This window comes from Hippocampus bargibanti, linkage group LG18 (assembly GCF_051943395.1).
Source record: "Hippocampus bargibanti isolate YZ-2025 linkage group LG18, ASM5194339v1, whole genome shotgun sequence".
NCBI lineage: Eukaryota > Metazoa > Chordata > Actinopteri > Syngnathiformes > Syngnathidae > Hippocampus > Hippocampus bargibanti.
This window is the reverse complement of record NC_142751.1, coordinates 9,582,421-9,598,253: the sequence shown is the minus strand read 5'-3', so window position 1 is coordinate 9,598,253 and position 15,833 is coordinate 9,582,421. Positions and strand designations below refer to the sequence as shown.

Genomic DNA, 15,833 nt, shown 5'->3' with positions numbered 1-15,833 from the left:
TAGCTAATAGCCAGCGAATAGATAGCCATTAGCTAGTGAATAGATAGCCATTAGCCAGCAAATAGATAGCTAATAGCTAGCGAATAGATAGCTAATAGCCAGCAAATAGATAGCCATTAGCCAGCGAATAGATAGCCATTAGCCCACGAATAGAGTTTACCCCCGATCCGCAGAATCGGCCCAGCCTCGGAGACTTGATGTCACCGCCGTCGTAGAGCTCCACATAATCGTAGCCGCAGTCGGCCTCCTCCTCGATTTCAAACACTTGAAACACAAGCTCCACCCCGTAACCCTTCTCGGCGGAGATGACCCACAAACAGTCGGATCCGCCGGGATAGTTATTGTCTCCAAACTGTGCATGAGAGTACAAATCTTTTGTCTTGACCTCAGCGCTAAGGTTTCCTCCACATTCTGGGGCGACCACAAAATTAGAGAGTGAAAAAGAGAAGCCTTGAACAAAACAAAACAAAGCAATATTTCTTTTGTGAAGCAATGGGAATACATTTGATGGAACTTGATCACCTGCTGTATAAGAAGCAAGAAAGCCTCTCTTCTGCACCGAGTTATCCGAGAAGAAACGTATGAACATGGCGTTGTCACTGGAGATGACGGGAAGAGGCTTCCTGGTACCGCAGATGCGACCCAGTCTCGGGGCATGGACGTCGCTCCCGTCAAAGATTTCCAAATGGTCATAAGCACACTCCAGATGAGCCTCCATATCGATGTCGTTGAAGGCCTGAGAGTGAAAATGTGTGGCATTCTCAGCAAACATCGTGACTTCATACAGATTTTCTTTTCTCCTTACGAGTTTGATCCGATGGCCAGGAGTGGTGGACAGAGTCCAGGTGCAGGCCTTTTTGCTAGGGTACTTCTCAGGCCAGTTGGGGCTGATTACTATGCCCGATGCGCCGTTTACCGTGAGATCACAGCCCGCTGGGAAAAAAAGACAAGAGAAAAAAAAGAACACATTTCACAACAACCACAATGTAAACTGCGTCATTTGGCAGCCGCTTCATTTCCTCTTTTTCTATACGGAGCAGCATTTGCTTGCCAGATGGGGACGAAAACACTTTTGTTTTGGTTTCTCTACATCACACGTGTCAAAGTCACATCATTTTAGTCATCCCGTGAAAGCAAATCAAGCATTGCCAAGTGCCATGATGACGCTAAAGTCCGAATCAAAATTTAGAATTGTCATATGAAAACCACAAGAACAGTCATTAATATTGAATTCAGATTTAAAAACTAGTTCTTTATTAATTTGTTGTGGGCGTTCTGTATGTAAAATGTGGAGGGAATGAAACATTTGAATGGTTTCCTCAAATTCATAACTGCCCCCGAGAGGTAACAATGTGGTCCGCAGCAAAAAATAAGTGTGACACCCTTACTGTACATCTTTAATTCATTCACTGCCAGACGATGTGCAAATATGTGTCCACGCCAGTGCCAGGGTTTTTGTAATTTTTATTCAAATTGCAGGACTCAGGGAATACAGTGATACCTTGGTTTACGAACTTAATTGGTTCCTAGACAGAGTGTGTAAGGCGAAAAGTGTGTATCCCAAAAATTAATTTCCCATAGGAAACCATTAAAATGAGAATAATCTGTTCCCAGGTCCCCATAAAACAATTTTCTACTTTCTAATTTTCTAAGCCTTAAAACGACACAAAATATACCTTCCTTTATGTATAATAAATGTGCTATGGTATTATAATTAAAGAAACAAACTGTACCATATAATAAAGTTGTTTTATTTACTTTTGTGATGGTCGTTGATGGCTTCATGGAATGGAGTGGCCGGTTCCCTCAGCAATAAACACTTGATGAGGAAAGTAATCTTCTTTCATCATCTTGAGGAATGATCCCTTGTAGGTGCTTTCTCTGTGATAATTTTATCCAGTTCCTCATCAATTGTGTTCTGTTTAGCTGGGTTGATAGCTCTTTGCATCAAGTGTACAGATGGCTTGGGCGGGTTGTTTGTAGAGCCTGACTGATGGGATATTTTAACCTTACAGTCTACATTCTGCCTTTGAACTATCAAAGTTGAAACTCTCTCACTGTCTTCTGCCTGTCTCTTTAATGTTTAAACCACCTCCCCTCACTGCTGTGTTGTTGACCAACCACGTGGCGTTAACCGAAGACTGGGGGCGGGGAATAGAGGACAAAAACAGTCAGCTTCCATTTTTGTCGTTAGAAGAACGGGCTCGTTCGCGAACGACACATCACTCATTGAGGCAGCTCAGTGTACGAAAAAAGTTTGTATGCCAAAGTAAAGTTCATATGACAAGGTAAAATTTTCATAAATTTAACGTTCGTAAACCGAAAAGTTCGTAAGCCAAGGAGTTCGTAAACCGAAGTATCATTGTATTGAGTTTTAGGACTACATAAACATTCAATTCAGCGTAAGAAACCTCTGACTCTCTTCTTTCATGAGAAAAAACAAGAGTTAATCCCTAAATTATATGGGTCTGGAGTTATCAGAGCTTGAAATGGGGGTGGCTGTACAAAATATAAAAATGGCGCTCCACGTGATGCTTTTCAATTCCCAAATAAATTCGGGAATGGAAGCGAATGAGTTAAAATGCACCGATTTTTACATTAGAAAATGTGAAAACCATTACAGTCGATTTTAGACGTCATGTGTAAAATAAAACCAGTGGAGCAGCTTTTCACGTCATCAGGTTACAGGGTGCATGACAGGGTTCATGCAAAAGTAAACCACTGCTTTTTTCTTCCTTTCTTTGAGGCGGTCAAAAGTACACCACGGTGGATTGCGACGGCACATGCATGCACCTTCCTTGCAGTCGCGTTTGTTGTCGTGCAGCATGTAGCCGCTGCGGCACTGACATCTGTAGCTTCCCATGGTGTTCACGCATTCGTGCTGGCAACCGCCATTTTCTTGCGAGCACTCGTCCATATCTGCAAAACACGGACGGGTACAAACGATTTGACGCACCACAATGGAAATTTGCAAAACAAACAGAGTGGGTGGAAATTACAGGGCAACGTTATGTGCTGTAAAATTTAAAAGTGGCAAACCAGTTGGCAGGTTAAAAATCATCCCGACATCACAGTTCGTCAATCAAAGTTGTCACATTACCAGAGAAAAAATGAGCTTTGAATCCTCTCTTTGAGACGGTATTGTCAGACTTGAACTCGATCCTCAGGTTGTTGTGCAGCGAGGCGATGGCCTCGGGTGTTTCTGCACCGCAGAACTTCCCGTGAAGCTCAGAGTTGGCTTTCGCGCCACTGCGCACCTCCACGTAATCGTATTTGCAAACCTGATGGCAACAAATTTTAAACTTTGGGTTGGAACGCCGGAATGCATTGATTTGCTGCTAATTCGTACTGTACTTACATCGTTGCCTTCGGTCTCAAACACGTCAAACACGAAAGTGATGCGATACTGGACGGGTGCCACCAGCTGCCACACACAATTTTTATTGGGCGGATATTCCTTTGGCCAAGCAGGCGTGGTGAGGGAGCCGTTCATTTCAGTGATCAAGCCGCCGCAGGCTGCTACTGATGAAAGCAATACGTACATGTCAACTTATAAGTTTTCCCCGTATTTTATACATTTTTAATGACATACTACAACTTTCATAAGGGATTTTTTTTTATTGTGAACCCATCGTACAAAGACAATTTTGGCTCAAATCCAGTTGGTCTCAACTGCTGGTAGCCAACGACAATGCCGCCGCCGATCGCTACTATTGTCATGGCAAACTAGCAAAAGTAATCCTCAATTGTATATTTTTTATCGCTGTGTACGATGTGCGTACGATAGGATTAGTAAAAGCATAACATGCAAATGCGCAGTAAGCTCTCTGCATTCCCGCTTGTCTTAGCGTTTTTTTTTTTAATCATTTCAAATAGTGTATGGCGTACTCCAACTTTTATACGGGAATTGTAATCATTTATGCGGGCAGCGAGTAGCCAAAGTTGACAGGTATGGGAATATATATATTTTTCAGACTTATAAATGAGTGACATGACGTAAAATTACATATGATTGAAATAAGTGTCAAGTGCTTCCAAGGCAGCTTTGCTAAGACAAGGGCATGGAAAATCCGACGGACCCTGTGCACCCTGCCCACCACCTTTTCCAGCTACTCCCCTCAGGCAGGTGGTCCAGATCAAAGCGCACCAAACCCAGCAGACATTTAAAATGCTTCTTCCCTCTCGCCATTAACTCTCTAAACAGTATCCCAAATGGAACCGTATAGTGCCTCTTTGCAATTTTGCGCCATTTTGTATTTTATTCTACATCTGATCACTTTAGCTCTGCTTGTTACTTTGCACATTGTCTCACATTTGTTCCTGGGTGGTACTACTTACAATAAGGAATTCCCTTCCATATTTATTTGTCATGTCTTTTTTTATGATGATATTAGTGCAGCGTGTGCTATCCGAGACAAATTCAATGTGTGTTTTACATACTTTGCCAATAAAGATAATTCTCATTCAGATTCAAACCCCAAACACCCGTGTGGTGTCATGCTTTTTTTTCCCCAGAGTCGAGTGCTTACTCTCGCAGCTTGACCTGTCTGTGGCTAGTTCATATCCAGGATCACAGGCACATCTGTAGCTGCCCAGCGTGTTCAGGCAGTGCTGTTCACAGCCACCGTTATCAGGTTGGGAACACTCGTCCGTCTCTGAGGAGCAGGGGAAAAGTCCTTGAAAATGAGGGTGAAGGGGTTAAAGGAAGTGGAATGATTGACACAGACCTTTAAAGAAAGTGGCAGAGAACCCAGCCTTATTGACCGAGACGTCAGATGCAAATTTGAGCCAGAGTTGGTTGGTGCTGCTTTTGATGTCGCCTGGTTTGTCGTAGCCGCAGTAACGGCCGAGCAGCGGGCTGCGTGCCGAGCCTCCGTCCCTCACTTCCACATAATCGTAGGCACAGCTGTCGTGAGTCTCAAGCTGCGGCCGACGTCAACATTTGGAAAGGAGAACAAAAGGTTTTTTGAAGAAAAGAAAATCTCTGCACTTTCCGCTTCAATGCATTTGCTCAAACAAAAATGTGGTCTTCTGTCACAAAAAAAAAATCTATAAATCAAATTATATTATATTATATTACAGTAAAGTCTCGTTATATCGATATCGGTTATATCGATAGTACCGCTTATTACGATACTATTTCTATGCACGCAAGGAGAAAATTACATGCGCGCAGGGTCGGATATATCGATAGTCCCGGTTATATCGATATTTTTCGAACTCCCGAAACTATCGATATAACGAGACTTTACTGTATATACAGTGATACCTTGGCTTACGAACTTAATTGGTTCCCAGACAGAGTGTGCAAGGTGAAAAGTGTGTATCCCAAAAATTAATTTCCCATAGGAAACCATTAAAATGAGAATAATCCATTCCCAAGTCCCCATAAAACATAATTTGTGGAGCGTGATTGATGGGGTATTGTAACCTTGCAGTCTACACTCTGCCTTTGAACTATCAAAGTTGAAACGAGTCCAAATGTCACTGTTTTCTATACATTTTCTCAGTCTCTCTCTGTCGTCTGCCTGTCTGGCTTTAACCAAAGACTGGGGGCGGGGAATAGAGGACAAAAAGAGTCGGCTGCCATTTTGTTGTTAGAAAAACGGGCTACTTCGCGAATGACACATCACTCATTGAGGCAGCTCCACGTATGAAAAAAGTTTGTATGCCAAGGTGAAGTTCGTATGCCAAGGTAAAATTTTCATAAACGTAACGTTCGTAAACTGAAAAGTTCGTAAACCAAGGGGTTCGTAAACCGAGGTATCACTGTATTAGAGATTATATTATACAATATTATTAAAATATGTTATTTTGTGTTTTTTTTTGTTCTTTTTGGATTGGATTGGATATGCCTTTATTAGTCTCATAGTGGAGAAATTTTGACTTCAAGATGGCGCCGCGAAAGTGGCTGCCTTTCCAGCAGCTCCTGTATTTTGTTTTTCTACTTTCTTCTTTCCTTTCCTCTTCCTTTCATCACTTTGTTGTTGTGAAATGTAAATTTCTCCACTGCGAGACAAATAAAGGTAAATCCAATCCAATCAAATGAAAAATGTCAATCACATGTTGTGTAATCATCTTTTTGTGCTAAACGTCAACGCCTTCAACATGCGGCAAACACAAATAAAAAGTTGGGCCAAACTTGCGGCCGAAAAGTGTATCTTTTACCTCAAACGACTGAAACGCAAGACCGACTTCATAACCCTCTGCCACCGTGACTTTCCACACACACATTTTGTTGGCGTGGTAATCATCTGGATAATTAGGGGACTGAATGTGGCCGCTTTCCCGTTCCACTTCCCCGCCACAGACGGCTGCACGGAAAGGCGACACGTGATATTTCAGCCCCACGCAAGATGACGGGCATGGCGACGTCACATGCGTTGTACCTTCATAGATGGCTGAGAAGCCTTTTCCCACCCAACTACTGCTGCTCCTGAATTCAATCCACAGTCGACTGTCACTTGAGACGATCACATCTGGTACTGCATTTCCGCAGAAACGACCTGACGGAGCAGATGACATGACCTTCCCGAAAGTGACTCAGGAATCAGAAATTCATTTAGAAGCTCTTTTTCCACATTTACAAACCTTTAAGTGGAGCTTTTTTCCAGAAACCATCTCGAACCTCTATGAAGTCATACAAGCAGGAGGGACTCTCGAAGACATCCATGGTAGTCAAATTTAGAACAATCTGAAAGAGAATAACAGTGTCAGCAGATGCAATACTGTGCTGGACACTTTTTTTTGACTGTGCAACGCCGCCCTCTTGCGGAAGTAAAAATAATTACACTTTCATACAACAGAAAAAGTTCTCCATTCACTTTAACTGCAGATCTTGTTTTTGATCTCATTCCATTGTATCAAAATATATTAAAATAACACTCTCTTCAGTCAAATCAAACATCAACATTGTTCTCACCTTTTCTCCAGGTGTAACTGAGATCCTCCACACACAGTGAACATACGCAGAGTAGCCGTTGGGGAAATCAGGGGAGGAGAAGTTTCCAGCGCTGTCTTGCAAAGTCTCCCCGCACCCTGTCATCAGCTCATAACATCAATCAAGTTGCAAGAATGCCGAAAATTTGATTCCTTCAAATAAATACATAAATTATTTTTAAAAATGCATCTCACTTGCACATTTGTAGAGTTTTCGGGCTTGCGTAATATCCCCTTTGCTAAGTTTGAGCCTCTGTCCAATTGAGGGTCGCACTCCATTAACGTCATAACGGGGCAGAATTGTGTCCAAGAAGACCCTTCTGTGTGTCGATAAATTCAAAATAACAAAACAAATAAATAAATAACGACAAAGTGAGTAATTAACTCATTCACTGCCATTCACAAATTTCTTCTGGAATTGAAAATATGACAAAGCACCATTCCCGAATTTGTTCAGGTTTTGTTTTTTAAAGCTTGGGTGCTGATAAAGTGCTGGCCATGGTCTCTGGCAATGTGTTTTTCTTTTCCACAAGGAGGCAGAATTCCGTGATTTTAATTTACAATGAAACAGTTGAATATCAGTGGCACTTTGACAAGGCCCATGCTAACGTTAGCATCAATATACTTAGCGTGCAAGCTAATGAGCAGTGGGCAGGCTAGCTAGCAGTAACTTCGCGTATGGACCCGGCAAGTTGACTTTCATTCCGATCGTTTGACTGGATTTTTTTTACCAATCGTGAGGAACGGAAAACTATTCATATTAATGGTGAGTATTACAAAGTTATTTTAAATAATTCATTCTGAGATTTTGTTAAAATCACACACTGTTTCGTGGGTCTTGGAATTCAAGTGACAATGACAAAAACCCTGGCACTGGAGTGGACACATTTTTGCACGTCTGGCTGTGAATGAGTTAAGAGAGTTCAAACCCCCCAAAAAATGATCAGTTCTAACATGCAGAAGGCCTGCTTGAGTGATTGATCATCTTTTGATAATCTCACAGTGGGTTCAGGGGTCATTCGTGCCGTTTCCATAGTGATACACCCGTGAATGGCAGGCATGTGCAAACACAACGGTCTGAATGGAGGGGGTGGAGGGTGGTTAGTCCGCTGTGCTGGCCAGGTCAGCGGAGCGCGCGACTGAATGCCAGGAGTAAAAATGGCCACTTCAGCTCAAATTATTCAACAAAGCCTGCAATGCGGTGCTTTTATGTAACCTGGCTTGCCTACATGACCCGTGGCCAGAGGGGTGAAGGAGGTGGGGCAAAAAAAAAAAACGACAGGAAAGCAACAGGGAGGAGAAAAATTGCACTTGATAAACATGAAAAGGAGAGAAAATTGTCTATGCAGAAGAATATTACACACTTGACAAAGTGAAGTCAGCAATGATCTTGCTAAAAAGGTAAAACTGGTATATGTAGATGATGCTAACCCCCTTACCCACCCTCAATTTTTATTTTGGCGGGGGGTGTCAATTTTTTGAACTATATTTAAAGGACAACCAGCGCTTCCGGACAAGTTGTGTCCATAATTTGCAAAATCACTTCAAATGACTTCTACTGAGCGTGTTTTACCAAGATTCCACGGCATATAGCTATATTTTACGTTTTAAGACTCGCGCTGAATATTCAGGAAGTCTTGTTTAAGAGTTGGTGACGATGCCTGACCTGACATCACGTCTGGAACGCCCCTGACCGAGAAAGCGACACACAATGCATTTTGGGAACTTTGTTTGGTCTGAAAACTTCGTGTTGATGGTGAAATTAGAAGGAAAACACAGAAATAACGTGATGGTGAATCGTCGTGTGTTGCACCAAGACTACTATTTGATACTAGTTGACACACATTCCCAGCAGACAAATCAACCCATTTCCAATGGAGCTTGGTGGCCATCTTGTGCATTTTCTGGGATGCTACATTGGAGTCCTGATGGCTCAATTGATACGGAAGTACTTCTTTAATCGATTGCGAACATTTATGCTTTCCTCTTCAGAACTACAGTAAAGTCTCGTTATATCGATATCGGATATATCGATAGTCCCGGTTATATCGATACTATTTCGATGCACGCACGGAGAAAATTACATGCAAACAGGGTCGGATATATCGATAGTCCCGGTTATATCGATATTTTTTCGGACTCCCTTGAATATCGATATAACGAGACTTTACTGTATTTGAATCACATTGATAACTGGATGAGGAACATGAAAGCATCTTCTCCGAAGTGTGAAGCCATTGTTTTGATTCTAGAGCAAGGCACGACGTACTGGTGTGACATCACGCACAAGGGGGCGGGACCTTCTGAAACTCGCCATCTCCGAGGTCATTTTGATGTAGTTTTGGGATACTTTAAGTCATTTTTATTGGTGTTTTTCGTTTGACTAAAAATATCAAGGTGCATATTTTGGATACTTTAGATGCTATAAAACGTTTTTCTGATGTCAGTTAGGAAACAAAAAAATGGTGTCGGTTGTCCTTTAAGTGAACCGTTGATGTTCAAACTGTGCATAATGTTCTTCGACAGGAGCTTAGTTAGTTAGCCCCATGTTGACCCATTAATGTGAGTGCACAGGGGTGCTAAATATTGAGCAAAATGTTGCGCAAACCTCGAGAACGTATTCTTGGCGTAATGCATGACACTGCCAAAGTCATACAGCTCGCCAAGTGAGTCAACCTCTCCCGGTTCCATTTTCAGGAAATTGTATTCCTGCCCTGTTGATGGACAGAACGTCAGCGGACATCGAGAAGGTCCCGTTCCCTTTTATCGTGACTTAATATACCTTGCTGAATGTTGTCCCTGTTGATGCTCACATGCCCGTCCCGGTCCGGTCTCGTGTGTTCATGCCAGAAACCGATCACATGGCCAAGTTCGTGCACTACGATGCCAAACTTGTCACAGTTTTTCCCGATAGAGATGGCTTGAGGACCACCGCCTCTCCTTCCCACATAGGAGCAACACCTGCACGGAGAGACACCGTTAGTGCCCCAGTATCTCCATTCAAAGCTTTTCAATCAGATAAAGGAGTCATCCAGGAGTCATACAGACCCGCAAGGTCTGTATGTGAAAACAATGTAACTCTCTTCTGTTGTCCTCTCCACGAACGTTACACAAGTGTGCTTCTCCCAGTGACGCATGGCTTGGCGGAAAGTGGCTCGCTGACCACCTGAAAAAGGAACTCTGAATGAGAATTTGACTGCTTCAAGATGTGGAGGTCATCTTCATTCGAAACCTACCGCTGAAATTACCGCTGATCACATACGGTATGAGGCTGTCGGGCCAAATCCGCTCAGATCTGGAGGTGGCCGCCCTCCTATTCCTTCGTCCGGTGTGACGCTGACGGGAATGTTGCCTAACTGCTGCTTTATTACTCCTGACTATGTCGATGGGAATGGAGATGTGAATTCAAGAGAACACAAAAGTGATCAGGAACACAATTCAAAGCAATATTGAGGTCCACCAGAAAATATTATTAGGGGATACGCCAATAGGACTTTTTTCAGACCGACTATCATAATATTAAGTATACAAACCGGCTGCATCAAAGCAGTTTTTCAAGTCGAAGAGAACAAATACCTGATGCTGCCTTATTTAGTCTGCCGCTTTCTGTTTTGAGAGCATCTTTGAACATAAGGAGTTCTTCTTCATCCAAGGCAATGTCTCCCAAAAAGGCAGCTTCGAGAAAGCAAAATGCAAATCAATATCACCTACACACATAACAGAACCTTTCAATGGACACATTCAATTTCTTTGAGACAAAATATTAGGAATACAGATAGGTGAGCTGGTGGATGCCTTTTAACTCATTCACTTCCAGAAGATGTGCAAAAATGTGTGCACTGCAGTGCCAGGGTTTTTGTCATTTTCACTCAAATTGCAGGACCCACAGAATATTGAGTTTTAGGACTACATAAACATTCAATGCAGCGTAAGAACCTTAGACTCTCTTCTTTCATAGGAAAGAAAGTTAATTCCTTAATTATATGGGTTTAGAGTTATCTGAGCTTGAAATGGGGGCGGCTGTAAAAAAGGCAACTGCGACTCCATCGTGGGAGGGAAAAAACACTGCCAGAGGTCTGACCAGTGCTTTAATACATTCGAGAATGGCAGTGAATGAGTTAATCAATAATTTCTCAAAGGGGAAGTCGGAAGTTAAATTAAATACTGTAAATAAAAAATCTGTTCATCCGCAATAACCGAACCACAAAGTCGCGAGTAAATATTATTCATACAATTTGTTATGTCATTTTTCTAAATACAATTAAGTGAGCGCTACTTGTGAAAAAAAAGACAGAATTTTCCAGGTCTTATATTGGATATCAAGTCGCACACGTCCCTGAAATAAGGTTCAGTGATATAATAAGTACACTCTGTTTGATAAAATGTATTTCCACTCATATGACCGCACATCCTCAAGAATAAAGACATCAAGGAATACCAATAATTTTGCAGTTCGCGCTAACGACCTTTGTAAAAGTGGAATGTCACAATGATACAAAGACATAATGGAACTTTATATTTAAGTATCGTGCAAATGCTTTTTTTTTTTTGTGCCAAATCCTGCCGTGTGAGCCTCACATCCTGAAGCTAGAGTCACCCACTGCTGCTCCAGCGCGGCCTCAACGACCTCCAGTCTCCCGGCAACTACTGTGGAGAAAAGTGTTGGTGTGTTTTGGCTTTGACAGGAAGTCACGAGTGGAAAGGAACCCCAAAACAACTTGAGTCTTCATAATTGACCAATTAATTACTTGGCCCATTAGACCATAAACATGTCCTGTTGTGCTTTAACTTGTTTACAGTTCATAGACACTTCATGACAACTTCATGGTCATTGTTAACTCATTTACTGCCATTCACGAATCTATTCGGGAATTGAAAATATGATGTAAAGCGCCATTCCTGAATTTGTTCAGGTTTGTTTTTTTTCTTGTTTGGGTGCCAATAAAGCGCAGGCCATGGGCTCTGGCAGTGTTTTCCCCTCCACAAGGGGGCAGCATTTTCCTTTTTTGCCATGTTAGCGCTTTGTTGCAGCTTCAGCTGTTGTTAAAGCACTATATAAACCAATATGTATGTATTGCATTGTATTTTGGACAGCAGCCCTCATTTCAAGCTCATATAACTCCAGGCTCATATAATTTAGGAATTAACCCTTTTTTTCTGATGAAAGAAGAGATTCTAAGGTTTCTTCTCCTGCATTGAATGTTTATGTAGTTCTAAAACTGAATATTCTGTGGGTCCTGGAATTCGAGCGACAATGACAAAACCCCTGGCACTGGAGTGGACACATTTTTGCACATCTGGCAGTGAATGAGTTTATATAGGTTTTATATAGCCGCTGCTCACCCACAGAAAAACTTATCCTGTGACTGTAAAGTGACCTTGAGAGTTTTGAAAGGCGCTTATAAATGAAATGTATTATGATGATGATGATGATTATTATTATTATTCCAGTATTATTATTATGATATATTTTGCACCAGGAAGCTAACTTAATTCTAACTTGAGATTTGCTTGACAAATTAAATTTTTCTTAATATTTGTGCCATCATTATGAATTATTTTTTATCACTTTAGGACTACACAACTTTAACAAGTTGTTTATTATTTTTCACATAGAATATTTCTTTAACCATCACGGTTGGATCAAGATATATTCAAATACCATGAAGGGATGCAATTGAAACCGCAATATGATTTTTGGGCCATGTCGCCCAGCCCATTCATAATAATGACATTCATTGATAACATTCAAATACATTTCATTTACAAGCGCCTTTCTGAAGCGCCTACTAAGACAATCAATCAAAACTAAGCAATATCTTCTTTCTAAAGGTTAAAATACGTGCGGCATCACTTACAGCGGATCTCACTAGAATGCAAAGGTGCACCGAATGGAAGTAAAGCTGATCATGTCTTCACAACTACAGAAATTAATATTATTAAACTTGATTGCATTTTCAATTCACAGAGTGGGTCTTAAGCAATGCAGTGCCCGAGCAAATGGATACAACTGTGAAATGTCAACCTTGTTGCAATATAGTAAAGACAATAAATAACTAAATAAAATACAAATACATCTGAGATTGAAACAGATCAAATATTTTTACCGGCTTTACAAGGATCCTTGTAATCAATGTCATCGTCCACGTATTGAAGTTTTAATTCCACGTCGTCCCCATCGGCCATATGAGAGACCATCAAACTGAACAAAAAAAGGTATACAGAAGCAAAGAGCATTATTTAAAAAGGAAAATTTTAAAAATCAAGGTGAATTGAAAGAAAAAGTAAATTGCTAAAGGAAGAAAATTAATGGCCAGAGTTCCTCGACAGTGCGATTTTTTTAAAAGAGCTGCTTGTTCTTTTTTTTCTCTTTCAGAAGTCCATGAAGCTGCAGAGATTAGTGGACATTCAGGACCGACAGCATGCCCGCGCGCACACACAGACACGCCACCCTTCATTGCCAAAAACACAACTGATGTCACCTTCTGTCCGATAACATGTACGCAGAGTAACAACAAACAATCAAAGTATTGAATGGCAATCATATGAGCACAAACACAGAATAAAATATTGAATTTGGTGTTAGTAAAAGGTTACCGGCAAAAAGGAAGTACTGTTTCGGGGCATATGGAGGAATACATGCTAACAAAAGCATAATGCTGAATTATTTTCATGCTTCAGAAAATATTTTTTTCCTCCACTTCAGGCTGCTGATTTGTCCATTTTTTGTTGTTACAATTTGAGAGATGATGTGTTAACCGTCTAGGCATTAGAAGTAACATTTTAACTGGCCTGGAAGCGTGGAAAACAATTTCAATAAAGCCAAACTAATCACCCATTCAAGATGTCTGAAAAACACAATTGTGATGGAAACATTTCATGTTGCATATGTACTGTGCCAAGGTGGTGGAAAGTATCAATGGAAAAAAAAAGAAGAGAATGGGACTTTTTTTCCTCTTCTCAGTGAATTCACTCATGCAAATGGTGAGTATAAATGAATGTCGACTCAGCAGTGCACTTTTGAAGTCAGAGCCATTTTACAGGCACCCACCACCGCTTCAGCCTGGCCTCGGTGACCTCCAGTCTCCAGGCAACTACCGGAGAGAAGAGCTGTGCTGTGTCTTTCAACTTGAAAGAAGTCATGAGTGGAAAGGAACCCCCAAAAAAAGAGCTCGCAATTATAGGCCAGACCATTTTCTGAGCATATTAACACATTCAATACCACAAGAAAAAATACACTGAGGAAAATGTAATAGGCCTTTCACTGAGTTTCGCCGGAAGGTGGAAATTGCTCAAATTCAACAATTTGAGGCAGAGATAGCTTGAAACTGAAATGCACGATTCGAACAAAGCAATGTTCAAATAATAAAGTTCACCCAGGACAGGTGGGAAAAAAATAAAGCTTCTACGGAGAAGAAGAAAAAAACACACTGACAGCTTCATGTAAACGCAAAACGGTTCTATTTGAAAGCAACTAGACTGTAGTTCCAAAACGATCACTAAACATCTGTTTTTCCGCAACTCTTGGAACAACGACTACAGATATTGAGTTACGGAAGACAACATCAGTTTTTCATCTTCTACTTGCTGTGTAGGCACTTTTTACGAATTTCCCCCGGTGCTGACTGAGTAATTTAAAAAATGCAATTTCATATCTGGAGCTTAGTTATTGTTTTTTTTTCACCTTGTGGCGAGACTGTTTCAGACGATGAACAGACGTCGGCGTCGCTATAAAAACAACAACACGAGTCATTAATCAAACTTGTATTGGTGATTCATTAGTAGGGGTTACCGCACGGGTGTCAAAGTCAAGGCCCGGGTGCCAAATCCGGCCCGACACATCATTTTTTTCCGCCCGCAAAAGCAAATCAAACTTGTGAAATTCCATAATGCTTGCTAAAATACGAACCAAAATTTCTGCTTTCTTGTTACACATCCAGTTATTAATATGATTCAAATAGTTCTGAAGAGGAAAGAATACATGTTTGCAATTGATTAAATAATTTATTCCGTGCCATTTTGGGGGGAAATGTCTCACCCAAAAAGAGGCAGAAAATGGCCACCGAGATGTTGTGAGGAATGAATCAGGCTGATAAATTCCTTCCATTGAGCTTGGACGCCCTGTTCTGGCTCTTTCTGGTGCAACACGAGGTTTTCAGACCAAACAAGCATTGACGTGATGGATGGACTGTTACAATGTGTCCTTTTTTTTTCAGTCAGCGGCGTTCCTTCAGTGACGTCACGTACGGACTTGTCACCAACTCAAAAACAAGACTTTCGGAATATTCAGCACGAGTCTTAAAACGTAAAATATAGCTATATGCGGTGGAATCTTTGTAAAATACGCTCAGTTGAAGTCATTTGAAGCCATTTTACAAATTACGGACACAACTTGTCCGGAGACGTCGGTTGTCCTTTTAGTCGGGATTGAAATTTATGTTTCAATTAAAATATATTTGTTTGGAGTAGTTTCATACCCGTAATTTAATTACACGATGTTCTAATTAAATTAGAAACTGTTCGACCAGCTTGTTGCTTACTTATTTCTATTCCCTCTCGTTCCCTCAGATCCTCTTCCTCCCTCCACCTATGTGTGCTCCGCCCGCCTAAGCACGGTGGGGGACAGAGCTTTCAGCTGCTCTGTCCCCAAACTCTGGAACTCACTTCTTGCCAACATTCGTAACATCAATTCTCTTCCCACCTTCAAATCCCATCTCAAAACCCACCTATTTAAAATTGCTTGTTCTGTGTAGCTCTCTCTTGTTTCTAATTTTAAACAACTTAACTTAATGCAACTCTCTCATTTCTATTTATAATTGTATTTTATTTATTATTGTATTTATGCTTGTCTGTGACTGTAAAGCGTCCTTGAGAGATTTGAAAGGCGCTTGAAA

At 41.2% G+C, this 15,833-nt stretch overlaps 1 protein-coding gene across 1 annotated transcript in view; it reads right to left on the bottom strand.

Moving 5' to 3' along the window:
• LOC148884507 (bone morphogenetic protein 1-like) overlaps positions 1 to 15,833 on the bottom strand; it is a 30,929-nt gene that overhangs the window by 3,372 nt on the left and 11,724 nt on the right. Inside the window, exons 3-21 of the mRNA XM_089020049.1 lie at positions 13,047 to 13,141; positions 10,516 to 10,614; positions 10,176 to 10,316; positions 9,988 to 10,105; positions 9,722 to 9,900; positions 9,548 to 9,653; positions 7,135 to 7,259; positions 6,923 to 7,038; positions 6,592 to 6,694; positions 6,390 to 6,506; positions 6,169 to 6,314; positions 4,728 to 4,923; positions 4,530 to 4,655; positions 3,359 to 3,522; positions 3,101 to 3,281; positions 2,794 to 2,919; positions 806 to 933; positions 523 to 736; positions 161 to 411 (exon numbers count right to left, since the gene is read on the bottom strand). Coding sequence (XP_088876175.1) covers positions 161 to 411; positions 523 to 736; positions 806 to 933; positions 2,794 to 2,919; positions 3,101 to 3,281; positions 3,359 to 3,522; positions 4,530 to 4,655; positions 4,728 to 4,923; positions 6,169 to 6,314; positions 6,390 to 6,506; positions 6,592 to 6,694; positions 6,923 to 7,038; positions 7,135 to 7,259; positions 9,548 to 9,653; positions 9,722 to 9,900; positions 9,988 to 10,105; positions 10,176 to 10,316; positions 10,516 to 10,614; positions 13,047 to 13,141 — 2,731 coding nt within the window. The remainder of the gene's footprint in view (positions 1 to 160; positions 412 to 522; positions 737 to 805; positions 934 to 2,793; positions 2,920 to 3,100; positions 3,282 to 3,358; positions 3,523 to 4,529; positions 4,656 to 4,727; positions 4,924 to 6,168; positions 6,315 to 6,389; positions 6,507 to 6,591; positions 6,695 to 6,922; positions 7,039 to 7,134; positions 7,260 to 9,547; positions 9,654 to 9,721; positions 9,901 to 9,987; positions 10,106 to 10,175; positions 10,317 to 10,515; positions 10,615 to 13,046; positions 13,142 to 15,833) is intronic.